Source organism: Onychostoma macrolepis, chromosome 22 (genome assembly GCF_012432095.1).
Source record: "Onychostoma macrolepis isolate SWU-2019 chromosome 22, ASM1243209v1, whole genome shotgun sequence".
Classification (NCBI taxonomy): domain Eukaryota; kingdom Metazoa; phylum Chordata; class Actinopteri; order Cypriniformes; family Cyprinidae; genus Onychostoma; species Onychostoma macrolepis.
Window position 1 is genome coordinate 25,191,588 of NC_081176.1, and position 19,579 is coordinate 25,211,166.

A 19,579-nucleotide genomic window follows, 5' to 3' on the forward strand; every position below is an offset into this window, starting at 1 on the left:
TCGAACGTAGTCCCACCTTCTGAGCAAAAGAGCCAATCACTAATCGGTAAAGTCAGCGCATCACTGCAGCTGCCGTTAGAAGTCCCGGTTGCTATAGAAACAGTCAGCATTCGGAGACATGCGCTTAGGACTGCGCATGCGCACTGGCTGATCTAGCCTGAGAAATAAGCTGTTTTAACACTATTTGAGCAAAATAAACAACATTTATGAGACAGTTGTTGTCAGTGTTGTGAACTTTTCTCTTCTACGAAGCAGAGACCAGGAGACGTTGGGATATCTTTCATCCAGAAGTTACTCTTTATTGAGAACTCGCTGCGCGTTGCTGTAGTCATCCAAGTCTAACTAAAGCAGTGATACATTGTAGTTTTAAATACATTTAGGGGGCAGTGCTTAGGAATGGAGACCAAGCACCTGGGTGACGACTTTAAACAAAGCATGCAAATGAGAAAGACAGACCCAATCAACAACACTCGATTGCATTGATAATCCAATCAGTCTAACGATTCATGTCTGGGCCAGGGGGCTCCGAAAGCCATTTGCAGAACAAAAGATTCAAGTCTGGCTCATTTGGCTCATTTCACTTACAATAGGAGAACAGGAACTGGCAGGGACCTCTTGCATCTGATGTAGTGATCTGACTCATGTCACCATTTGTCACCTTAAATGCTAAATACAAGGTATATAACTTCTTCAGTTTGTACACTATTACATTGGAATCTAAATTAAACATTTAAATAAATTTGTAATCCCACATCAGATTCCATTGGTGATTTCAAATATGAAATTTAATCTTAAGCTTGGCGAACAGTTTTGGAGAATGTGATGTTTCCCCATTCAAAGAGGAGCTGGCAGAGAGGCATTTCAAAGATGGCTGCCGAGTGACATGACTTGTCTTAAGGGGACTTTGGTAGTTGGCCTACGCCACTGACTGTGTTCATTTGTTGCAAGGATGTGTAACAGAACATGTGCATTTCATATTATAAGGCTACCTTAAACAGCATAAAAATAATATCAAAATATAATGGTCCTGCCTGTTGTTGATAAATACCAGTGGTGACATTTTACAAATTGACTGAACAATTGTCCCAATGTTTACTGAGCCATAGTCTTTCCCAGTACACAAACTTGTGTATACAACATACTGATTCTTTACCTAGGGAACTGACTGAGATGCAGCCTGCTTTGTAACAGCCTTGTGAAAGGATCCAGTTATTAATTTTTGTTCGGAATGATGAACTCCTCTTCCGAAGTGCCATTCACAAGACCAGAAACGCTGTTTGGAATTTGCTCCATTTGAAAAGAGCGCCATTTCACTGTGGCTGGTTGTTAGCCACATTTGATGTCATCTTTTAACTTCACGGGATATTTGCAAAAGTTTTCACATGCAAAAACCATTTCAACACACCCATGTTTACTTTATATAAGCATATTACTGTGGTTTACATTAGCATTACACTTTTCAAATATTTTGGTTAGTCGTATCAAAATTAAGCATCAACATACAGAGAAAGACCGTACAAGCTCTCCATATCTTTTAATGTCACGGAAACACAAAAATATCATACAACAATGCAAAAACAAACCTAAAATTAATTATAGTAACACAGCTTTTGACATTAAATGTATTGTGGATTAAACAAGGTGAAAGACCACGTTCCCTTAAACAGTTCATTTCCCTCAGACATAATTCATACAATGATTATTATTCAATGTTTTATATATGTTGTACGTTTGTGTATAAATATATACATTTTAAATAAAACGTTTACACTTTTTTACTATATGTTTTGACAAATTCAGTCTTGTAACGTTACAAATATTTATTCAGTGCCACTTACCTGACACGTGAACTTGACATACACTTAACTTAAATATCCACTTTTCTTCTGACATATAACTTACAAAACACTTCTAAATATCCACTCAAAATCATCGAATTTTTTTTTTACGATTTTGTCGATAAATGTAGTAACTAAAAATAACATTTATTTAGTGGCACTTACCTGATGCCTGAACTTGACAAGATGGCAGCTGCAATTTCTCCCAAGAAGTCACTCAGGCTCGTGCACGGGCGGAATGATCTCAGTATTGGCTGGATTTGTTTTTATTAGTTTAGTCAACATTTAGCATTCTGAATTAAGATATTTTTGGTGAAATCCGAGAGCCACTGATGTCACATGGACTATTTTCACGATGTCCTTACTACCTTTCTGGGTCTGGGAACATTTCAGTTGTGTTGCTGTCTATGGGAGGGCCAGAAAGTTCTCGGATTTCATCAAAAATATCTTAATTTGTGTTCTGAAGATGAACGAAGGTCTTACGGTTTTAAAACAACATGAGAGTGAGTAATTAATGACATAATTTTCATTTTTGAGTGAACTATCCCTTTAATAAAAGTCTGTGTACCATAAGAATTATTTTGAAACTGATATTTCAAGGTTAGTTAATAAATAAATAAATAAATTTGCTTTAAATGTGTAGATATACAGAAGACAAAGCAGACATACTGCAATGCTGCTTCAATATGTAGCCTATGAATGTACTGGAAAAACACTGCACTCGGTTCAAGGTTAAACCTCCAGTCTAGAAAAAGGTGACAGACTTTTTCATTGGCTGTTAAATGACCAAGTGACCAACCAATGGAACATATTTATGGTTTTGGTTAGTGCTTCAGTTGAGTTTAACCACAGCATGCCTGTGGAGTTACACTGTGTAAATTTTTGCTGAATACAAAACGGCATAACAAATAACAAATAAATACATATTGATATATAAGGATATCCTGAAAATTTGAGATGTATGCCCATACAGAATATGACTTTACTAGAGTAAGAAGTGTGATAGTGTTCCAAATTACACTGTTAAGAATATGTGCTTGATTTAAGTAAATGATATTTGAATAACATGTTATATATTCTGACGCATGCTTTTTACAATTAATTTAGTATATTGAATCCTCATTAATTAAAACTTACAGTAATGACATTTATCAATCAATGAATAAACAAATAAAGATATCAATTCACATTTACTTTATTGTACCTATAATGGTTTTCATCTTGAGGCTGATATGTAACTTTTGTCTGCAGATCAGTATGAATGTTTTTTCCCAACTGCTCTGTTTTTCCAGCAGCAAAAACTAAGAATGAAACAGAAAATTCAGATTCAGTGTTTACTAACTGTATATTATTATTTCTTTAAATTGCAAAAATATATATGGAGAAATAAAATAATTAAGTAATTAAAAACTTCACCCTGCCTATGAAAAATAACATAAAAATGATATTTTACACTAATGTGCATTCATTTTGATCAGTTTAGAATAAGAAAATTAACTCACCGATCAGCAGAATGAGCAGAAGTCCGTTCATTAGACCAGATATGATGCTAATAATCTGCCATTGTATCTGATTCTGATCAATAAACTCCACCGCTGTATGATTGTGACACTCAGTTAGTTGAACTGATTCTGTAATGAAAGAGTTACAGTTACAGTAACAACCGTCAAGTCTCCGTTATAGATGAAGTAGTAGATAACACATCACCAATTTGTCTGATCATTGAAGGAGTAAATGAACTCACCATTGAAGTATATTCTGGTGCTGTTGCTGAGTTTTGGAGGTGCGCGTGTGTTCATACAGTAATAAACTCCTAATTCATCAACAGTCACATTATTAATAACCAGGCGATGTTTAAATTGCACTGAATATTTCTTTCTGTATGATTTATTATGATAAAAAGGTGATTTTGGTGTTGGAAATGTTCGTAGAATCACTGTTGGAGGATCTGCTGTTTTCAGTAAAATCCAATAAACATCATTTTCATCAAGATCACAGTTTATGGTCACATTTGATCCCAAATCAGTCAGTAGATCTGCCACTGCATACTGACAACAGATTAATACATCTATAAATCAAAAATAAACAAACAAACAAACAAACAAGCATCATAATTAAGATTACTTGCTTACCACTGTGAAGCATAAAACAATTTATGACCATTTGAAGTTTATAAAAAGCATCTAAATATATCAATATGTTATAAACTCACAGAGCTGAAGCGGAATGATCTTCATGTTGTTTGTTGTGATTAAAACACTTCAGAATGAAATCTGTTTCCTTCCAAACAACAGTTAAGATGAATCTGCTGCAGCTCTGAAGCAAAGACAGGAAGATGACAAAAAAAAAAAAAACTTTCCATTTCAATCAGAGGAAGTCTGTCAGGTTTGCTTCGACTACGCTGTAGACAATTTTTCAACACCAAATGCCCACCACCTTCTTCACTTTATAAGGAAATTAATGTCATAGCCATCTGTTTGTCAGTGAAGCAGACTGACTGAGAGAACAACATCTGCTGATTCTAGATTTGAAGATGTGAACACAAAGCTTTAGGGTTGATTCTGTCGAGAGATTCATGAGGCCTTGAACAAACTTACAGTTACAGAGTTGACATTGAGTGGAAAAATGCCAATTTTATACGTTTATTTCCTTATTCATTCCTCTTGCATTTCCTTTGATCACACCACACGGTGTCACTGTTACTGCAAAGCTTCAGCTTGGCCTACACCAGCACCCTGAGCTGACTGCTTTCTGAAGTGAAACACCCACAGTGTACAGTGGTAAGTGTTTTGAGGTCATAACATAATATTGTGCATTGAACCATACAGAAGTGAGTCTTCACTGATAAATAATCTTCCCCAATTACCATCATTTTTTGTGAAAAAGAAAAGTGTTTTACTGCCTCTAGTGTTCATTTCACTGGGACAATGAATTTTTCACATTTATACAGAGAGAGAAAAAACAACAACAACAAAAAAAACAACAACAACCAAACACATAAATCACCAGAGACATGACTAAAGATCAACAGCCCTGGCCACATATTTTCACAAAGAGAAGAAACATCATTAATCTACTGTACCCACAACTTGGGCATTTATGACTTTCTCTTCAGTCGGTCAGTGATCTTTACTAGAAATGTCCTAGTAAACACAAACACATTGAATGACAGCATCATGTAATACGCAAACTAAATGAATCAAAACAAACTTAAAGTATGTATGTATGAATGTATTTAAAGGGTTAGTTCACCCAAAAAATGAAAATTATTGTATTAATTACTCACCCTCATGTCGTTCCAAACCCATAAAACCTTTGTTTCAAAATGAGATTAAATATATTTTTTTAATTAATTAATTATTTTTTTTAATGAAACCCAAGAGCTTTCTGACCCTCCATAGACAGCAACAGAACTACTGCGTTCAAGGCCCAGAAAGGTTGTAAGGACATTGTTAAAATAGTCCATGTGACATTGACAGGGTCAGAAAGCTCTCGAATTTCATTAAAAAATAAATAAATAAATCTTGTGTAAGGACCCTTGCTGTCTATGGAGGGTCTGAAAGCTCTCAGATTTCATAAAAAATATCTTAATTTGTGTTCCAAAGATGAACGAAGGTCTTATGGGTTTGTAACGACATGAGAGTGAGTAATTAATACAAGAATTTCCTTTTTTTGGTGAAATATCCCTTTAAGAACCTGACTGAGCACCATGAAGACAGGATTCTGTCATTATGTCCATATAATACATTGTCCAATGATATAATACATACAAGACAAAATCTGCTTTCTCATGCATTTTGCCTGGTTGGACAATATGTCAAACTAAAGACAAATATGATAACAATGAAAAGGAGTATATGTACATAGTTAAACAAATGTATGTACCAAACAGTTAAATGCTAATTCATGCCATTTATTTTCGGCCATTTTGTTTCTCTCTCTTTCAGTTTATGAAATGAGGGTGTGAATGAGGGTGTAACTGGATGATATGCATTCATGTTGTTCTCAAGAAATGACAGTGTATTAATGACAGCAGGAATGTAGACAGTTGATGTACAGGGATTACAGCACGTGTATGTCTGTCACTGTGTGTGTCTCTGTTTTGTGGACAAACTTGTACCCAGAAGTGAGTTAAATCCAACAAATCCAACTTTTGGGGACAATCAGGGAAATCCTTGTTTGTATTATTGACAATAAGGTCAATACACATTTATCTTGTTCCTGTTAGGGTTAAGTTATATAATTATTATTGGGGGGATATAAGTACAGTCCCATTCAGATAGTAAAGTGTGTGTGTGTGTATGGTCCTGATATTCCCTCTGGAGACCAAATGTCCCTGCAAGAATAGTAAAACCAGTAAATGTTGTCCTTGTGGAGACATTTTTGGTCCCAATGAGGAAACAATCTTATAAATCATAAAGAATTAAGCTTTTTGAAAATCTAAAAATGCCAGTAGTGTGTGAGGGGTAAGGTTAGGTGTAGGGTTAGGGTAAGGGGATAGAAAATACAGTTTGTGTATAAAAAACATTACATCTATGAAATGTCCCCATAAAACACAGAAACTCAATGTGTTTGTGTGTGTGTCTGTGTGTCTGTGTGTGTGTGTGTGTGTGTGTGTGTGTGTGTGTGTGTGTGTGTGTGAGTGTGCGCGCAAGTAAAAAAGGGAGGTGCTATGATTAGTTTCTCTCTAAACACCTGCTCATCTGATCTGACAACATTTAGAAAGTTACTGTTCCTGTCAGTCCAGTCCAGTGTGACATTCGGAGAGAGATTTTTCTGGATGTCTGGAGCCCAGATATGAAGACAAAAAAAAAGAAAAGAAAAGAAAAGAAATCTCAGCACAGGTAATTATTGATAAAAAAAATAATAATAATAATAAAAAATGACTTGTTTTAAATTCTCTGTCTTTAATTAGTTTTAATTTCTTTGCAGCTCTTGAATGAGGATGTTGCTGGAAGCTCTGTGTTTGTCCTGCTCTTACAGTGATGATAAACTGAATTCAAGCTTGACTGCACTGAGACCCAATTAGAAGAGCAGGAATATATAATACATCTTTCAGAGAAATGATTAACTTGAGGATCATGATCCTGAATACTGCGTTTCCCAGAGGAATAAAAGCAAGCTTCACTGCAGTATTCATGTGAGTTTTGTTTGTGTGTTTAAATGAGTGTTTGTTTCATTTTTTGTTTTGCTTATTTTTGTGCTGGTCTGATGTTGGTCTGGTTTTGGTTTTGCTGATGGATCTGGTGGTCTTTCTTCTGACTGACCAAGCAAGTTGTTTGCCTAATTTCAGCCATAATTGACATTTTATTATATACTCAGTGTTCAGTATATTTGGATGTTGAAACACTGTGAGTGCATTTTGATTTGTCTGTGTGCACATAATAATAATAATAATAATAATAATTGTTGTTGTTGTTGTTTTCACTATCATTATGAGGCTTTTTCTTTTTTTTTTTTTTAATTAGGTGTGAAAAAATAATGCAGCTTTTTACATTTTAAATCTAAAACAGATGTTATTTGTCTGACTGATATGGTTAGTTGAATTCTCTGAATCAGAACAAGTTGAATAAAAGACCAGCTCTGCATTTTGTTGCGCCGTTCATGATTTACAGAGTGCTGGAGTTATAACAACAGCAAAAAAACAAAAGAAAAACAAAAACAAAACATGTACAACAATAATTAATGATAAAGATTCAGTAAATTATCAATAACCATAAAGCCATCAAGAGTAAACATTTGCTGAAAAGCGTGTAAACATTAAATTATTTCTCAGGAGTTTTAAATGTATGTTAGTAACTTTGGGAAAGAATAACTATAATCGTATAATCTATTATGATAATCTATTATAATATAACTATAATAGTGAGCCGATCATGTCACGTGTTTGCTGGTGACGTCACTTTCTTCGATGTCATCGAGGTGCGCATGGCAAATTGATACGGAAGTGTTACATTATTTTTTGTTTGAAAAAAAGTAATATTTTACCTTTATATCAGACATATTTATAAGTTATATAATTTAATATATCATATGAATAATAAATGGGCATCATGATCTTCAGGTATGTTTGCTGGACTCGATGGAAACGATGTTTTGACAAAGATGAGTCGTAGCTTCTCAGTAATGTGCTTGTGTTCGGCCTGGTTTGTTTTGATCTTCAGCTGCTTTATTTAAAACAAGAATTAACAGGAAAGTCATTAATACATCAAACAGAGTAATTCATGTCTAAAGGGGATATCAAATAACTGTATTTATGTATGTAACATTTTTATTTGAAATTAGTGTTAGCTTTTGTATTGACAGTTGTTTGTGCAGTTTGTTTTAGTTGATAATATAGTCTCGCAGTGCATTGAAGATAACGTTTTGAGTGAAGATGCCTGCTTTACTGAACTGTAACATATTTAGACATGAGTTTAGTATGTACAGGAAGATGATGCCACCTCCAATATTATATTAAGGGGCATAAATCAAAACATTTGCTAATTTATTTTTGCCCCAGTTCTGAGGGGAGAATCACCCCAAGTGTCTCAATATAACTTCACGCTTCAAATAAAAACTATATTACTATTGTACACTCTTTCTAGATCTAAATTAATTAATCTGTCTGCCTATCCCTCATATAAAATAGCATACTCTTGATATCCAAACACAAAGTAAATTCGCTGATCATTACTATCCAGTGACAAAGATAAGGGAGTCATTATCTGACATTAGTGTTGCTGTAATGCTCTGCTGGCTGAGATTAAGAAATGTGTTTTCTGTTTCTGCAGCTGTTGCTTCATCTGTGTTTTTGCATCGCTGGTGAATAAAGGTGAGCAAGAAGCAAACTATGTTTGAAAGATTAATTCATGCTGCTTGTATAAACTATATTTACAGTTTGTATCATTTCAGTATCTCTTCAGGTCACAGTAGAGGCTGTTTTTGGTGGTTCTGTTGTCCTGCCGTTTTCTTCAGCTCAACATGATCATAAACCTCGAGACATTGATGTGTATTGGAGACACAATGGCAGCAAGATTGTGTTTGATATAATCAAGGGTAAAGCTTCAGTAGATCAACAGGACCCACGGTACAAGAACAGAGTTGAAACTTTCCCTGAAGAGTATCTGAGAGGAAACTTCTCACTTAAACTCATCAATCTTCAACACACTGATGCAGGAAAATACACCTGTCTCATCTCACACTCATCTAAACATGAGACTGTGGAGCTGATCATCAAAGGTGTGTGAAACGGGTTGATTAATATTTTATGTTTTTAATTACATTTATTGAAATAAAATAGTCTGAATAAGTGTTTGACCAACTATATATGTTCCTGTCTGAATGCTGCTGTATATAAATGTTAAACAGTTCTGTTGTGTTTATCATAATGTAGTAATGTTGTTTGTTCTTTGCTGTTTTGTTGCAGAATCAACTGAAAAAGGAAACAAAACCAATGATCAAGAAAAACCAAACCAAGCAGAAACGGTACGAAATGTAGTTATCATTGTAGTATCTGTATTAGTATTATTAGTAGTACTAATAGTTATTATTATATTTTACTTGAGAAAAAAAAGAGCTCAAGCTCCCTTATTCTCATCAGACAGGATTGAAGAACAAACAACAGTGACATAAACAGGTCTAAAAGTTTCACTTTACACTTTCTCTGACAGAAAAGTTACATTTATTCGAATCGTTACATCTTTCATTGGTTTCTTCTGGTGTATGAACCAGCTGCTGTACAAGACAGTGTTTTGATCTTTTATTTTATTGCCACATGCACTGGTTTGTTTTTATTGTATAACAGAATAATATCTTGAAAAACTGAGATCTTGAAACTCTTTTTATAGTTTAGTGACTGAATCGATCAGTATGTTGCTGCCTTAACATTTCTGTACAACAAGTGCTCTTTCTGGTTGTGTTTGCCAGAATGTATTTTGTATTCTTTCTGTATTATATTATATTTGTTAAATTGTTGCTGCACATCATGTAAAGTGCAGAAGATAAAACAGATAAACACGTTGCTCAGGTTTGAGATGTTGACTGATGTCAGAAGAGCTCAATATGATGTATTTATTCACAACCTTGAATGAATTTGCTTCATATGCACGATTCCAGTTTGATGAGGTTCTGGCTACAAGTTATAATATGCCTTTTCATGTAAATGCATGAGATTCATGAGAGTGTGAAAATACACTTTTGCCTTTAGATCTCTACTGCGTTATTCTCAGGTGCTTTCAAAGCTGAAGAAACTTGTATTCATTGTATGTGGATGATCTCTGTGTTCAAGACTCAATAAATTGTGCAGTTGAAATAATGCATCTGTTGTGTTCACAGTTTTATATTTCTAAAATATATCTATTCTTGTAGAGCATATCAGATTTATTTGATGTAATCATACATAAAATGCACATTTGGATGAGGTTCTTAATCAATGTCTCAAAAACGACTTCCTTACAGATGCTGAATGTACAGTTTCAGCAGATGAAATACTTTTGAGTCAAAGTATAAATTTTAATGCTTTAAAGTCTTGAATTTGCTGTTTTTGCTACTTTTTTTATAAGTCCATGTAGTTTCTCATTTGATCTACACACTACAAACTAGTGGAATTGCTGAAGCCATTGATGATTTTAAACAAAACACATTTCCAGGAGTAGATTAACAGTCTATCTTTGTAATTTTACAGATTTTAGGCTAAATAATCTTTGCCTTTTGCAAGTTTTCATACAAAGCATTATGAAAGCTCTCTTCTACTCTTACTAAAGGTGTCATTGTGTTGCTCCCAAACTCATTTAGTCTTCTTTATCACAATTACAAGTCTTAGTTTTTAGCGTCTTAAGGATGTACAATACGCTATATGCCAGTCCATGTTTGTTGGGTGTATTTCATATATTATTAGATTAATGTTGGATGTTTTGGGTTACTCCAGGGGTGTCCAATCCTGTTCCTGGAGGGCCACTGTACAGCAAAGTGTAGCACCAACCCAACTTAAACAAACCTGAACCAATTAATCGAGGTCTTCCTTGGCACTAACTTAAAGACAGGAGTGTTCAGGTAAGTTGTAGCTGAACTCTGCAGGACACCGGCCCTCCATTTCATGCATCAGATTTTGTAGGGACAAATTGAGCAAAACTCCCTATTAAAGGTCAGGGTGTTTAAAGAGAGCATCCTCCAGGAGTTAAACAGGACAGATGTGACAAATTGTCATGAACTTGTACATGGTGCCAATAAGGGTCAGAGCAGTATACTTAAAATTATGGTGGACATACTAAAATTTTACGTTTGTTTTTTTAATCAAGGGTGTCATCATTTCTGCAGCTCTTCATTTAAACAAAAATGGTTTACTTATTTTACATATGTTAATGACATTTTCTGTTTTTATTAAATATATTAAGAAATGTTAATTTAGCCATCTTTGCATTAAATATATTAGTGACCTTTAAGAAAAACAATATTTTGTATTTGTTCAGATGGGGCTATGTTGAGTACTGTAAACCACATGGAATTGATATTAAAGATATAGATTGTATTGGTACTTTAACTTCATAAGATCAGAGATCACTACCTCGTCTTGTGCTCACTGTGTGTATGAGATTAGTCATATCGTCATTGACTTAGTAGATCTGTTATTCCAATCACTGAAGACAGAAACTTGTTTGATTTCTCTGAACTGCTTTGCCTGTCTATAAATACAGATGAACTCTGGGCTGTTAGGAGAGGTGGAGGTGGAGCTGCTCTATTTAAAGATGTTTATCAATGCAAGCAAGTGTCATTTGGTCAGTACTTGTCTTTTGAATATATAGGTATTATGCTGAAAGGTGCTCCACGCATTCTGTTTATCATTATTTACAGGCCTCCAAAATACTCTAAAGACTTTGTTGAAGAGTTCACAGAACTGTTATCAATGATTTCCTCAGAGTTTGGCTGTCTTGCCATTGCAGGGGATTTTAATATTCACATAGATAATGCAGAAATCAAAACTACAAAATAAATTATAACTGTTTTAAACACTTTTGACCTGATTCAGCATGTGCATGGACCCACACACAATCATGGACACTCTCTAGATTTACTCATCAGTAGAGGTCTAAAGATTTCATCCATTGTTACTAAGGATGTAGCACTATCTGATTGCTTCTGTATTTTCTTTGATATATTGATCTCTGTTACCACTGAATCTAGATCTGTCTCTGTCAGAAGGAGATGCATTATTGAGAACACTAGTGCGCTATTTATGAAGGCTATATCTTTAACACCAATCATTTCTGCAGACTCTGTTGATCTTCTCCTGGTTTCATTTAACTCAAAAGTTAAGAATGTTATTGATGATATTGCTCCAGTAAAGGTCAGCAAAAAGACTGGCAGACAAAAATCATCTTGGAGAAAATCAACAGCAGTTCAGAGTATGAAAATACAATGCAGAAAAGCTGAGCGGATGTGGCGGAAGACGAAACTCGAAATTCACTATAGCATCTATAAAGACAGCCTTCATGCTTTCAGTGTGGAACTAGCCACAGCTAGACAGACCTTCTTCTCAAACCTTATAAACAGTAACTTAAACAACACTCGCACTCTTTTTGCTACTGTTGAGAGACTGACAAACCCCCCAAGTCAGATTCCCAGTGAAATACTCTCCGACAGCAAATGCAATGAGTTTGCTTCCTTCTTTTCTGAGAAGATAAATAATATCAGAAAGGAGATTGGCACATCTTCTAGTCATGCAGAGGTCACACAGATTTGACCGCAATTTCAAAAAGAAGTGATTATGTCTGTTTTTGAAGCAATTGATAGCAAAATTTTGGAAGAAATAGTACAGCACCTTAAATCGTCAACCTGCTATCTTGACACACTTCCCACATCTTTTTTTCAAAAGTGTGCTTAACTGTTTAGAAGCAGATCTCTTAGAAGTGGTGAAAGCCTCACTTCTTTCGGGGACGTTTCCAAACTCCCTGAAAACTGCAGTTGTTAAGCCCCTTCTGAAAAAGTGCAATCTTGATAACACAATGTTGAACAACTAGACCAATATCAAATCTTCCTTTCATAGGTAAGATTATTGAAAAAGTAGTTTTTATCAGCTGAACAACTACTTAAACTCAAATGGATACCTGGACAATTTTCAATCTGGTTTCCAAGAGTATCATAGCACAGAGACAGCACTCATTAAGATAATAAATGATATTCGCTTTAATTCTGAATCTGGCAAAATATCAGTGCTGGTACTACTAGATCTTAGTGCTGCGTCTGACACTGTCGATCATAACATACTTCTAGAGAGACTGGAAAACTGGGTCGGGCTTTCTGGGATGGTACTCGAATGGTTCAGGTCATACTTAGAAGGGAGAAGTTATTATGTGAGTACAGGAGAGCATACTGTAAGTCTACGTTGACGTCCATGACATGCGGAGTCCCACAAGGCTCAGTTCTTGCACCGCTCTTGTTTAGCCTGTATATGTTCCCACTAAGTCAAATAATGAGAAAGAACCAAACTGCCTATCACAGCTATGCTGATGATACCCGGATTTACCAAGCCTTATCTCCAAATGACTACAGCCCCATTGTCTCCCTCTGCCAATGCATTGATGAAATTAACAGTTGGATGTGCCAGAACTTTCTTCAGTTAAACAAGGAGAAAACTGAAGTCTTTGCATTTGGAAACAAAGATGAAGTTCTCAAGGTGAATGCATACCTTGACTCTAGGGGTCAAGCAACTAAAAATCAAATCAAAAATCTTGGGGTGATTCTGGAGACAGACCTTAGTTTTAGTAGTCATGTCAAAGCAGTAACTAAATCAGCATACTATCATCTCAAAAACATTGCAAGTATTAGATGTTTTGTTTCCAGTCAAGACTTGGAGAAACTTGTTCATGCCTTTATAACCAGCAGGGTGGATTATTGTAATGGTCTCCTCACTGGCCTTCCAAAGAAGACCATTAGACAGCTGCAGCTCATCCAGAACGCTGCTGCCAGGATTCTGACTAGAACCAGACAATCTGAGCATATCACACCAGTCCTCAGGTCCTTACACTGGCTTCCAGTTATATTTAAGATTGATTTTAAAGTATTTTTACTTTTTTATAAATCATTCAATGGCCTAGGACCTAAATACATTGCAGATATGCTCACTGAATAAAAACCTAACAGACCACTCAGATCATTAGGATCGAGTCAGTTAGAAATACCAAGGGTTCACACAAAACAAGGGGAGTCCGCTTTTAGCTATTATGCCGCCCGCAGTTGGAACCAGCTTCCAGAAGAGATCAGATGTGCTAAAACATTAGCCACATTTAAATCCAGACTCAAAACTCATCTGTTTAGATGTGCATTTGTTGAATGAGCACTGTGCTACGTCCGAACTGATTGCACTGTATTTTATGTATAATCATTTTCTATTCTTAACTGTTTTAAATTAATTTTAAATACATTTTTATACAATTTCTTTGTTTTTAAAAAATTTTTTTTTCAATTCCTTGTTTTTATTGTTGTGATTATTTTTTTAATGACTATTTCACTTCCTTTTATGTAATGCACTTTGAATTACCACTGTGTATGAAATGTGCTGTATAAATAAACTTGCCTTGAGCTGAAGGTGGATTTGTTTTGACACAGTACATGCATAAATACATTGAGTCGCTGCCGTTTATTTGTTATAAGGGCTTTTACAGTGGGGTTACCATTTGCCTGATTTTTCTGAATTAAAATAAAAACTTCAAAATACACTTCTTTAAAAGCCTTTAATATGTCAACAAAATTAAACCTGGCTTCATCTAATGTTCATATTTCTGTTCTGGAAATATATGCAAATATTTAATTAGATAACTCCTCGTTTTCATATTTAAACATAACATTTCAGAAAACTTGTAATACAATGTTGTTTGTTTTCTTAGTTTAATCAATCAGTTGGGGAAGTATAGGGTAATATCTATTATTACATGTTTTACCTTGCAGTATATTCACCTGTAATACTTTAGAAAGAGGCTGATTAGCTGACAGCCCTTATGCTGCTGGTTTCTTCATGTTGCGTTTGCATTGATAAATGTATTTAGTTGTACTTACAAATAATTTTCTGTTTGTTAATATTAAAACTGCTAATCATTTACCAAATCTGATTGTTTAATTTCCTATAACACATCATTCAATTACGTCAGTGTACACTAGGCTCTTTTGATTTGAGTCAGTCTCTGGAGTTTCTTGATGGCTCAGTCCCATCTGTATCTCAGCAGCAAAATTTGGTAGGGAAATGGCTTCAGGATTTTTTTGGCTCGTGGCAGTGCTTATATCTCCAGCATCCTGGAGCCGAGTGTCACCACAGTAACTCCACGCTTTAGTGATAAAACTTCAAACATCAGCTGACACGCAAACTAAACACGTATCTATGTATTGAGAACCAGTCTGATCACTATCAGAACAGGCTATAGTGTAATTATGTCCATGTAATACAGAAACACAATACAATTATATAATACAAACAATGCAAAATGCTCTGCTTTTGAATTCCAGGTATTTGTTGGATGAATAATATGTCAAACTAAAGACAAATTAACATGACAACAATGAAAAGGAATACACAACAAATGTGTACCAAAAAGATTTGATTCAACCAAGAAAACATACAAAACAACAGCTATATGCCGATATGACTATAAATCAACCTGAATGAAATTTGAATGGCAAATTTATGAGCAGGCTGTATTCCAGACAGCAAGCAGTGTCGGCCCAGATCCGGCCCACATCTGGCCCGCATGAATTTCACACGGGCCAGATGTGGGCTGGATCTGGGCCAAAACTATGTTGCTGTCTGGGATGTTTGACTCTTTTGTTTTAAACATGCACAGTGTCAGTATGCTACTGTATATTTACATAAAGTATGATGGAAATCAATAATCTTATTGAATAAATACACTCATTTTCAGTGTTAAGTGGAATAAAAAGTGTTAAGTGTTGATGAAGTGTTTATAGTCTTAAATATCTCTTGAGTTTGGTGATTGATCTGTGAGCAGTGAGGATTGTGGGTCTAGAGAGCCTCTAGTGGTGTAGTTTGGAGTAGGTTTAGGGTGGGACAGTGATTGAAGGAGGGTGGGTTGGTTGTGCTCTCTAAACAAATGACCTCTATTTAATTTTAGTTGTTAATCCCTGTTAACATAGGCTATAAACCTCACTGTATGAGTAGATAACAAATCAAACACAAAGTAACGAAGAGCAAATGTTCTTAAAATTATTTCATAAAGCTGTTTAAGAAAAGGGCCTTAACTACAAAGTAAATTAAATCATATTAGATTCATGTAGTAAACTCATACAGAACTGAAGCTGTGTGAGCCTGGTGTTGTTGTGTTGGCTTAAATACTTCAGTATTAAGTAATCTGATTTCCTCAAACAAAGCCTTGCAACATCAAAACATACAGATAACTTCACTTTACTTCACTTTAGCATCTCAATGGAAGCAGCTCTTGTCAGACTGTAAAGCATCTCTCTTCTTCAGTCAAATGAGGTTACAGAACAGTCAGATAATTGTAGTTCAAATATAAACAAACAATGTTATTAAATGTATTTAATTTTGCTTTGAAAACCTGATGTCAAAAATAAATCGTCTTTTTTTTTTTTTTTTTTTTTTTGTGGAATAAACCGGAACTTACTTCCGGTGTTAGCCACTTGGGGTCGCTGTTTCTCCACTGCCCCCGTCCCTCCACCCCCGCCCAAAACTTTTCCATTGAAGTTCAAGTGTAAATATTTAACAACAGCTTTAAAAGCTTATTATTCAAAGCAATATAAAACATGTGTGAATTAACTGTGTAGATATACTGCAGGCTACAGTAAAAGCAGACATACTGCAATGCTGCTTATTCCATTGAGTTTAAGACAACTGTGAGAACTACCCTGCTAAAAAAATAAAAAATAAAAAAAAAATATGATAGAAAAAGCCCAATAGAAACCATCACAGAAATTCAAATGGTTTCCATTAAAATACCATTATAAACCATTAGCTTTTTCCTGTAAAACCATTACAAAATTCCTTTTTGTAGTGTGTTTTGGGCATTTTTCCAATATGATTTAACATCCCACCAATAGAATATATCACATACCAGTAGACACCATTATATTTCCATTAAAACCAATACAATTCCCATTATAACCATTACATTTTCTATTGAGTTTTGGGTAGGGTTCTATTGTTTTTTTTCAGCAGGGGAGTAGAAACTTGTACTCGGTTAAACCTCCGCTCTAGACAAAGGTGACAGACCCTGTTTGTCATTGGCTGTCAAGTGACCAACCAAACATATTTATGGTTTTGGTTAGAGCTTCAGTTGAGTTTACCCACACTGTGTAGCCTAGTTACACTGTCAAAAAATACAAGGACACAACCTATATAAATTGTAACAATAATATAAAAAAAAAAAAAAAAAAAGAATAAATAGTCAAGTGTCACTGTACTTATATCTCTATTTACCAATTTACATTTTCAATCATTTTTGTAGCCATGACTTAAAAATATGTGCACACAGAAACTGACTTTACTGGAGTAAGAATCAAAATATGATAATCTCAAAAACTCATGAAAGTACACCATAAGAATATGTTCTTGACTTAAACACAATACTTTAATAATATTTTATGTAGTCACACAGTTGCTGTTTGCTTGCTGAATATTTTCCACCTTTATGAACTGAAAGAGAAACAATGAAAACAATATTAACATTCAGCTGCGGTTGATTTCAATTAATCCAGACAAAAAGCTACAATATTTTGTTGGGATGACAGGTTGTATCAACAATAATTAAAACTTATAAACTATAAACTTATAACTTATAATGAAATTTAGCAATAAATACATGAATAAAGATATTTCTTCACATTTACCTCATTATGCCTACAATTGGTTTGGATCTTGAGGCTGATATGTAACTCGTGTCTGCAGATCAGTATGAATGTGTTTTTGAACAGCAGAGATTATTTAATAATAATTATTTAATATATATATATGAAAACACACACACAAAAGCCAAAATTAAAAACTTCACCTATAGAGAGCAACATTGCATTGATATTTTTACACTAATGTGTATTTAATTTGATCATTTTAGAACAATAAGAAAAATAACTCACGGATCACCACAATGATCAGAAGCCCGTTCATCAGAGCAGATATTATGATGATAATCTGATGTTGTGTTTGATTCTGATCAATACAGTAGACCGCTGTATGATTGTGACACTCAGTTAGTTGACTTGATTCTGTAAAGAAAGTGTGATATGAAATGAATACCTATAACATATTCATCTCTGTGTGGAGCATCCACTGTGGGGGTTAATTGTGATTTCCCTAAGTGCTTAAAAAACCAAAGTAGTAAATAACACATAATGAATAGTAAATAAACATAACAACAATTTGTTTTGATCACAAAATGAACAAATGAACTCACCGGTGAAGTATATTCTGGTGCTGTTGCTGAGTTTTGGAGGTGTGCGAGTGTTCATACAATAATAAACTCCTAATTCATTAACAGTCACATTATTAATAACCAGACGATGTTTAAACTGCACTGAATATTTCTTTCTGAATGTTTTATTATGATAAAAAGGTGGTGTTGGTGTTGAGAATGATTGTAGAATCACTGTTGGAGGATCTGCTGTTTTCAGTAAAATCCAATAAACATCATTTTCATCAAGATCACAGTTTATGGTCACATTTGATCCCAAATCAGTCAGTAGATCGGACACTGCAGCTTGACAACAGATTAATATGTCTAAAAGATAAAACAAAATTAAATGAACATCATGATAGCTGCTTAAAATTACTGTGAAGCATCAAACAATTTGTGACTGTTTCAAGTTTCTTAAGTGCATGTAAATATATTGAAAGCATGTACAGTAATAAACTCACAAAGCTGAAGCTGAATGATCTTCATGTTGTTGTCATAATTATAGTTGTCAGAATGAAATCTGCTTCCCTCCACACAACAGCTAAGATGAATCTATTGCAGCTCTGAAGCAAAGACAGGAAGAAGAAAAAAACCTTCCACATCAAGCAGAGGAAGTCAAAGACAAACTCACTCTGACCACGTATTTTTTCAACATTTAATGGCCATCACTAACATCACTAGGTCAAACTTAAATATATATACATATACAATTAGGTCCATATTTATTTGGACACTGAATTTGTTTTTCATAATTTTGGCTCTGTATGCCACCAGAATAGAATTAAAATTAAACAATCAAGATGGAATCGAAGTGCAGACTTTAAGCTGGTTGTAATTCTATTTTTATACACAGTCCCCCCATTTTCAAGGGCTCAAATTTAATTGGATAAATAAACATAATCATAAATAAAATATGCATTTTTAATATTTTGTTGAGAATCCTTTGCAGGCAATGACTGCCTTAAGTCTGGAGCTCATGGACATCACCAGAGACTGGGTTTCCGCTTCTGTGATGCTGTGCCAGGCCTTTACTGCAGCTGACTTCAGTTGTTGTTTGTTTGTGGGTCTTTCTGCCTGTAGTTTTGTCTTCAGTGTGTGAAACGCATGCTCAATCGGGATGAGATCAGGAGATTGACTTGGCCATTGCAGAATAATCCACTGTGACGGGTGTCCCGAGCCCTCATCAGCGTCGCCCTGGAAACGGAGGAGGAACACCTGCACGCAATCAGCACGGGCTGGCCGGTCACAGCTGAACCCAATCAAGAGGCAGCTACAAAGTCACACACACTGGTGAGACATGTCTCCTGAAGACCATCCGCTAACAGACCTATTCCTTGCTTTCCAGAG

General features: G+C 34.9%; 1 protein-coding gene and 1 long non-coding RNA gene across 4 annotated transcripts; one reads left to right on the top strand and one right to left on the bottom strand.

The window, feature by feature from the left end:
* Positions 1-6,579: 6,579 nt before the first annotated feature.
* Positions 6,580-11,127, top strand: LOC131530717 (CD276 antigen homolog). Of its 3 annotated transcripts, XM_058761147.1 has the most exons (6): positions 6,580-6,682; positions 6,771-6,978; positions 8,612-8,652; positions 8,733-9,059; positions 9,247-9,305; positions 10,747-11,127. In XM_058761147.1, exons 2-6 carry the CDS (start codon positions 6,902-6,904, stop codon positions 10,807-10,809), a joined length of 567 nt encoding a protein of 188 aa, XP_058617130.1. In that variant the 5' UTR covers positions 6,580-6,682; positions 6,771-6,901; the 3' UTR covers positions 10,810-11,127. The 3 variants fall into 3 exon arrangements, with proteins under 3 accessions (XP_058617130.1, XP_058617128.1, XP_058617129.1); XM_058761145.1 differs by lacking the exon at positions 10,747-11,127 and having other exon boundaries at positions 9,247-10,122; XM_058761146.1 differs by lacking the exons at positions 6,580-6,682; positions 6,771-6,978; positions 10,747-11,127 and adding an exon at positions 7,286-7,902 and having other exon boundaries at positions 9,247-10,122.
* A 6,788-nt stretch (positions 11,128-17,915) lies between these two features.
* Positions 17,916-18,968, bottom strand: LOC131529760 (uncharacterized). Its single transcript, XR_009268205.1, has 3 exons — positions 18,694-18,968; positions 18,233-18,556; positions 17,916-18,044 (listed from the first exon to the last, which is right to left on the bottom strand). It is a non-coding gene; the product is annotated as an uncharacterized LOC131529760 (long non-coding RNA).
* Between the last annotated feature and the right edge of the window lie 611 nt (positions 18,969-19,579).

Coding starts and splice junctions, on each gene's coding strand:
- LOC131530717 (XM_058761145.1), top strand. CDS start 6,902: ATGATTAACTTGAGGATCATGATCCTGAATACTGCGTTTCCCAGAGGA. Junction 6,979..8,611: donor AGCTTCACTGCAGTATTCAT/GTGAGTTTTGTT, acceptor CTGTTTCTGCAG/CTGTTGCTTCATCTGTGTTT. Junction 8,653..8,732: donor TGCATCGCTGGTGAATAAAG/GTGAGCAAGAAG, acceptor GTATCATTTCAG/TATCTCTTCAGGTCACAGTA.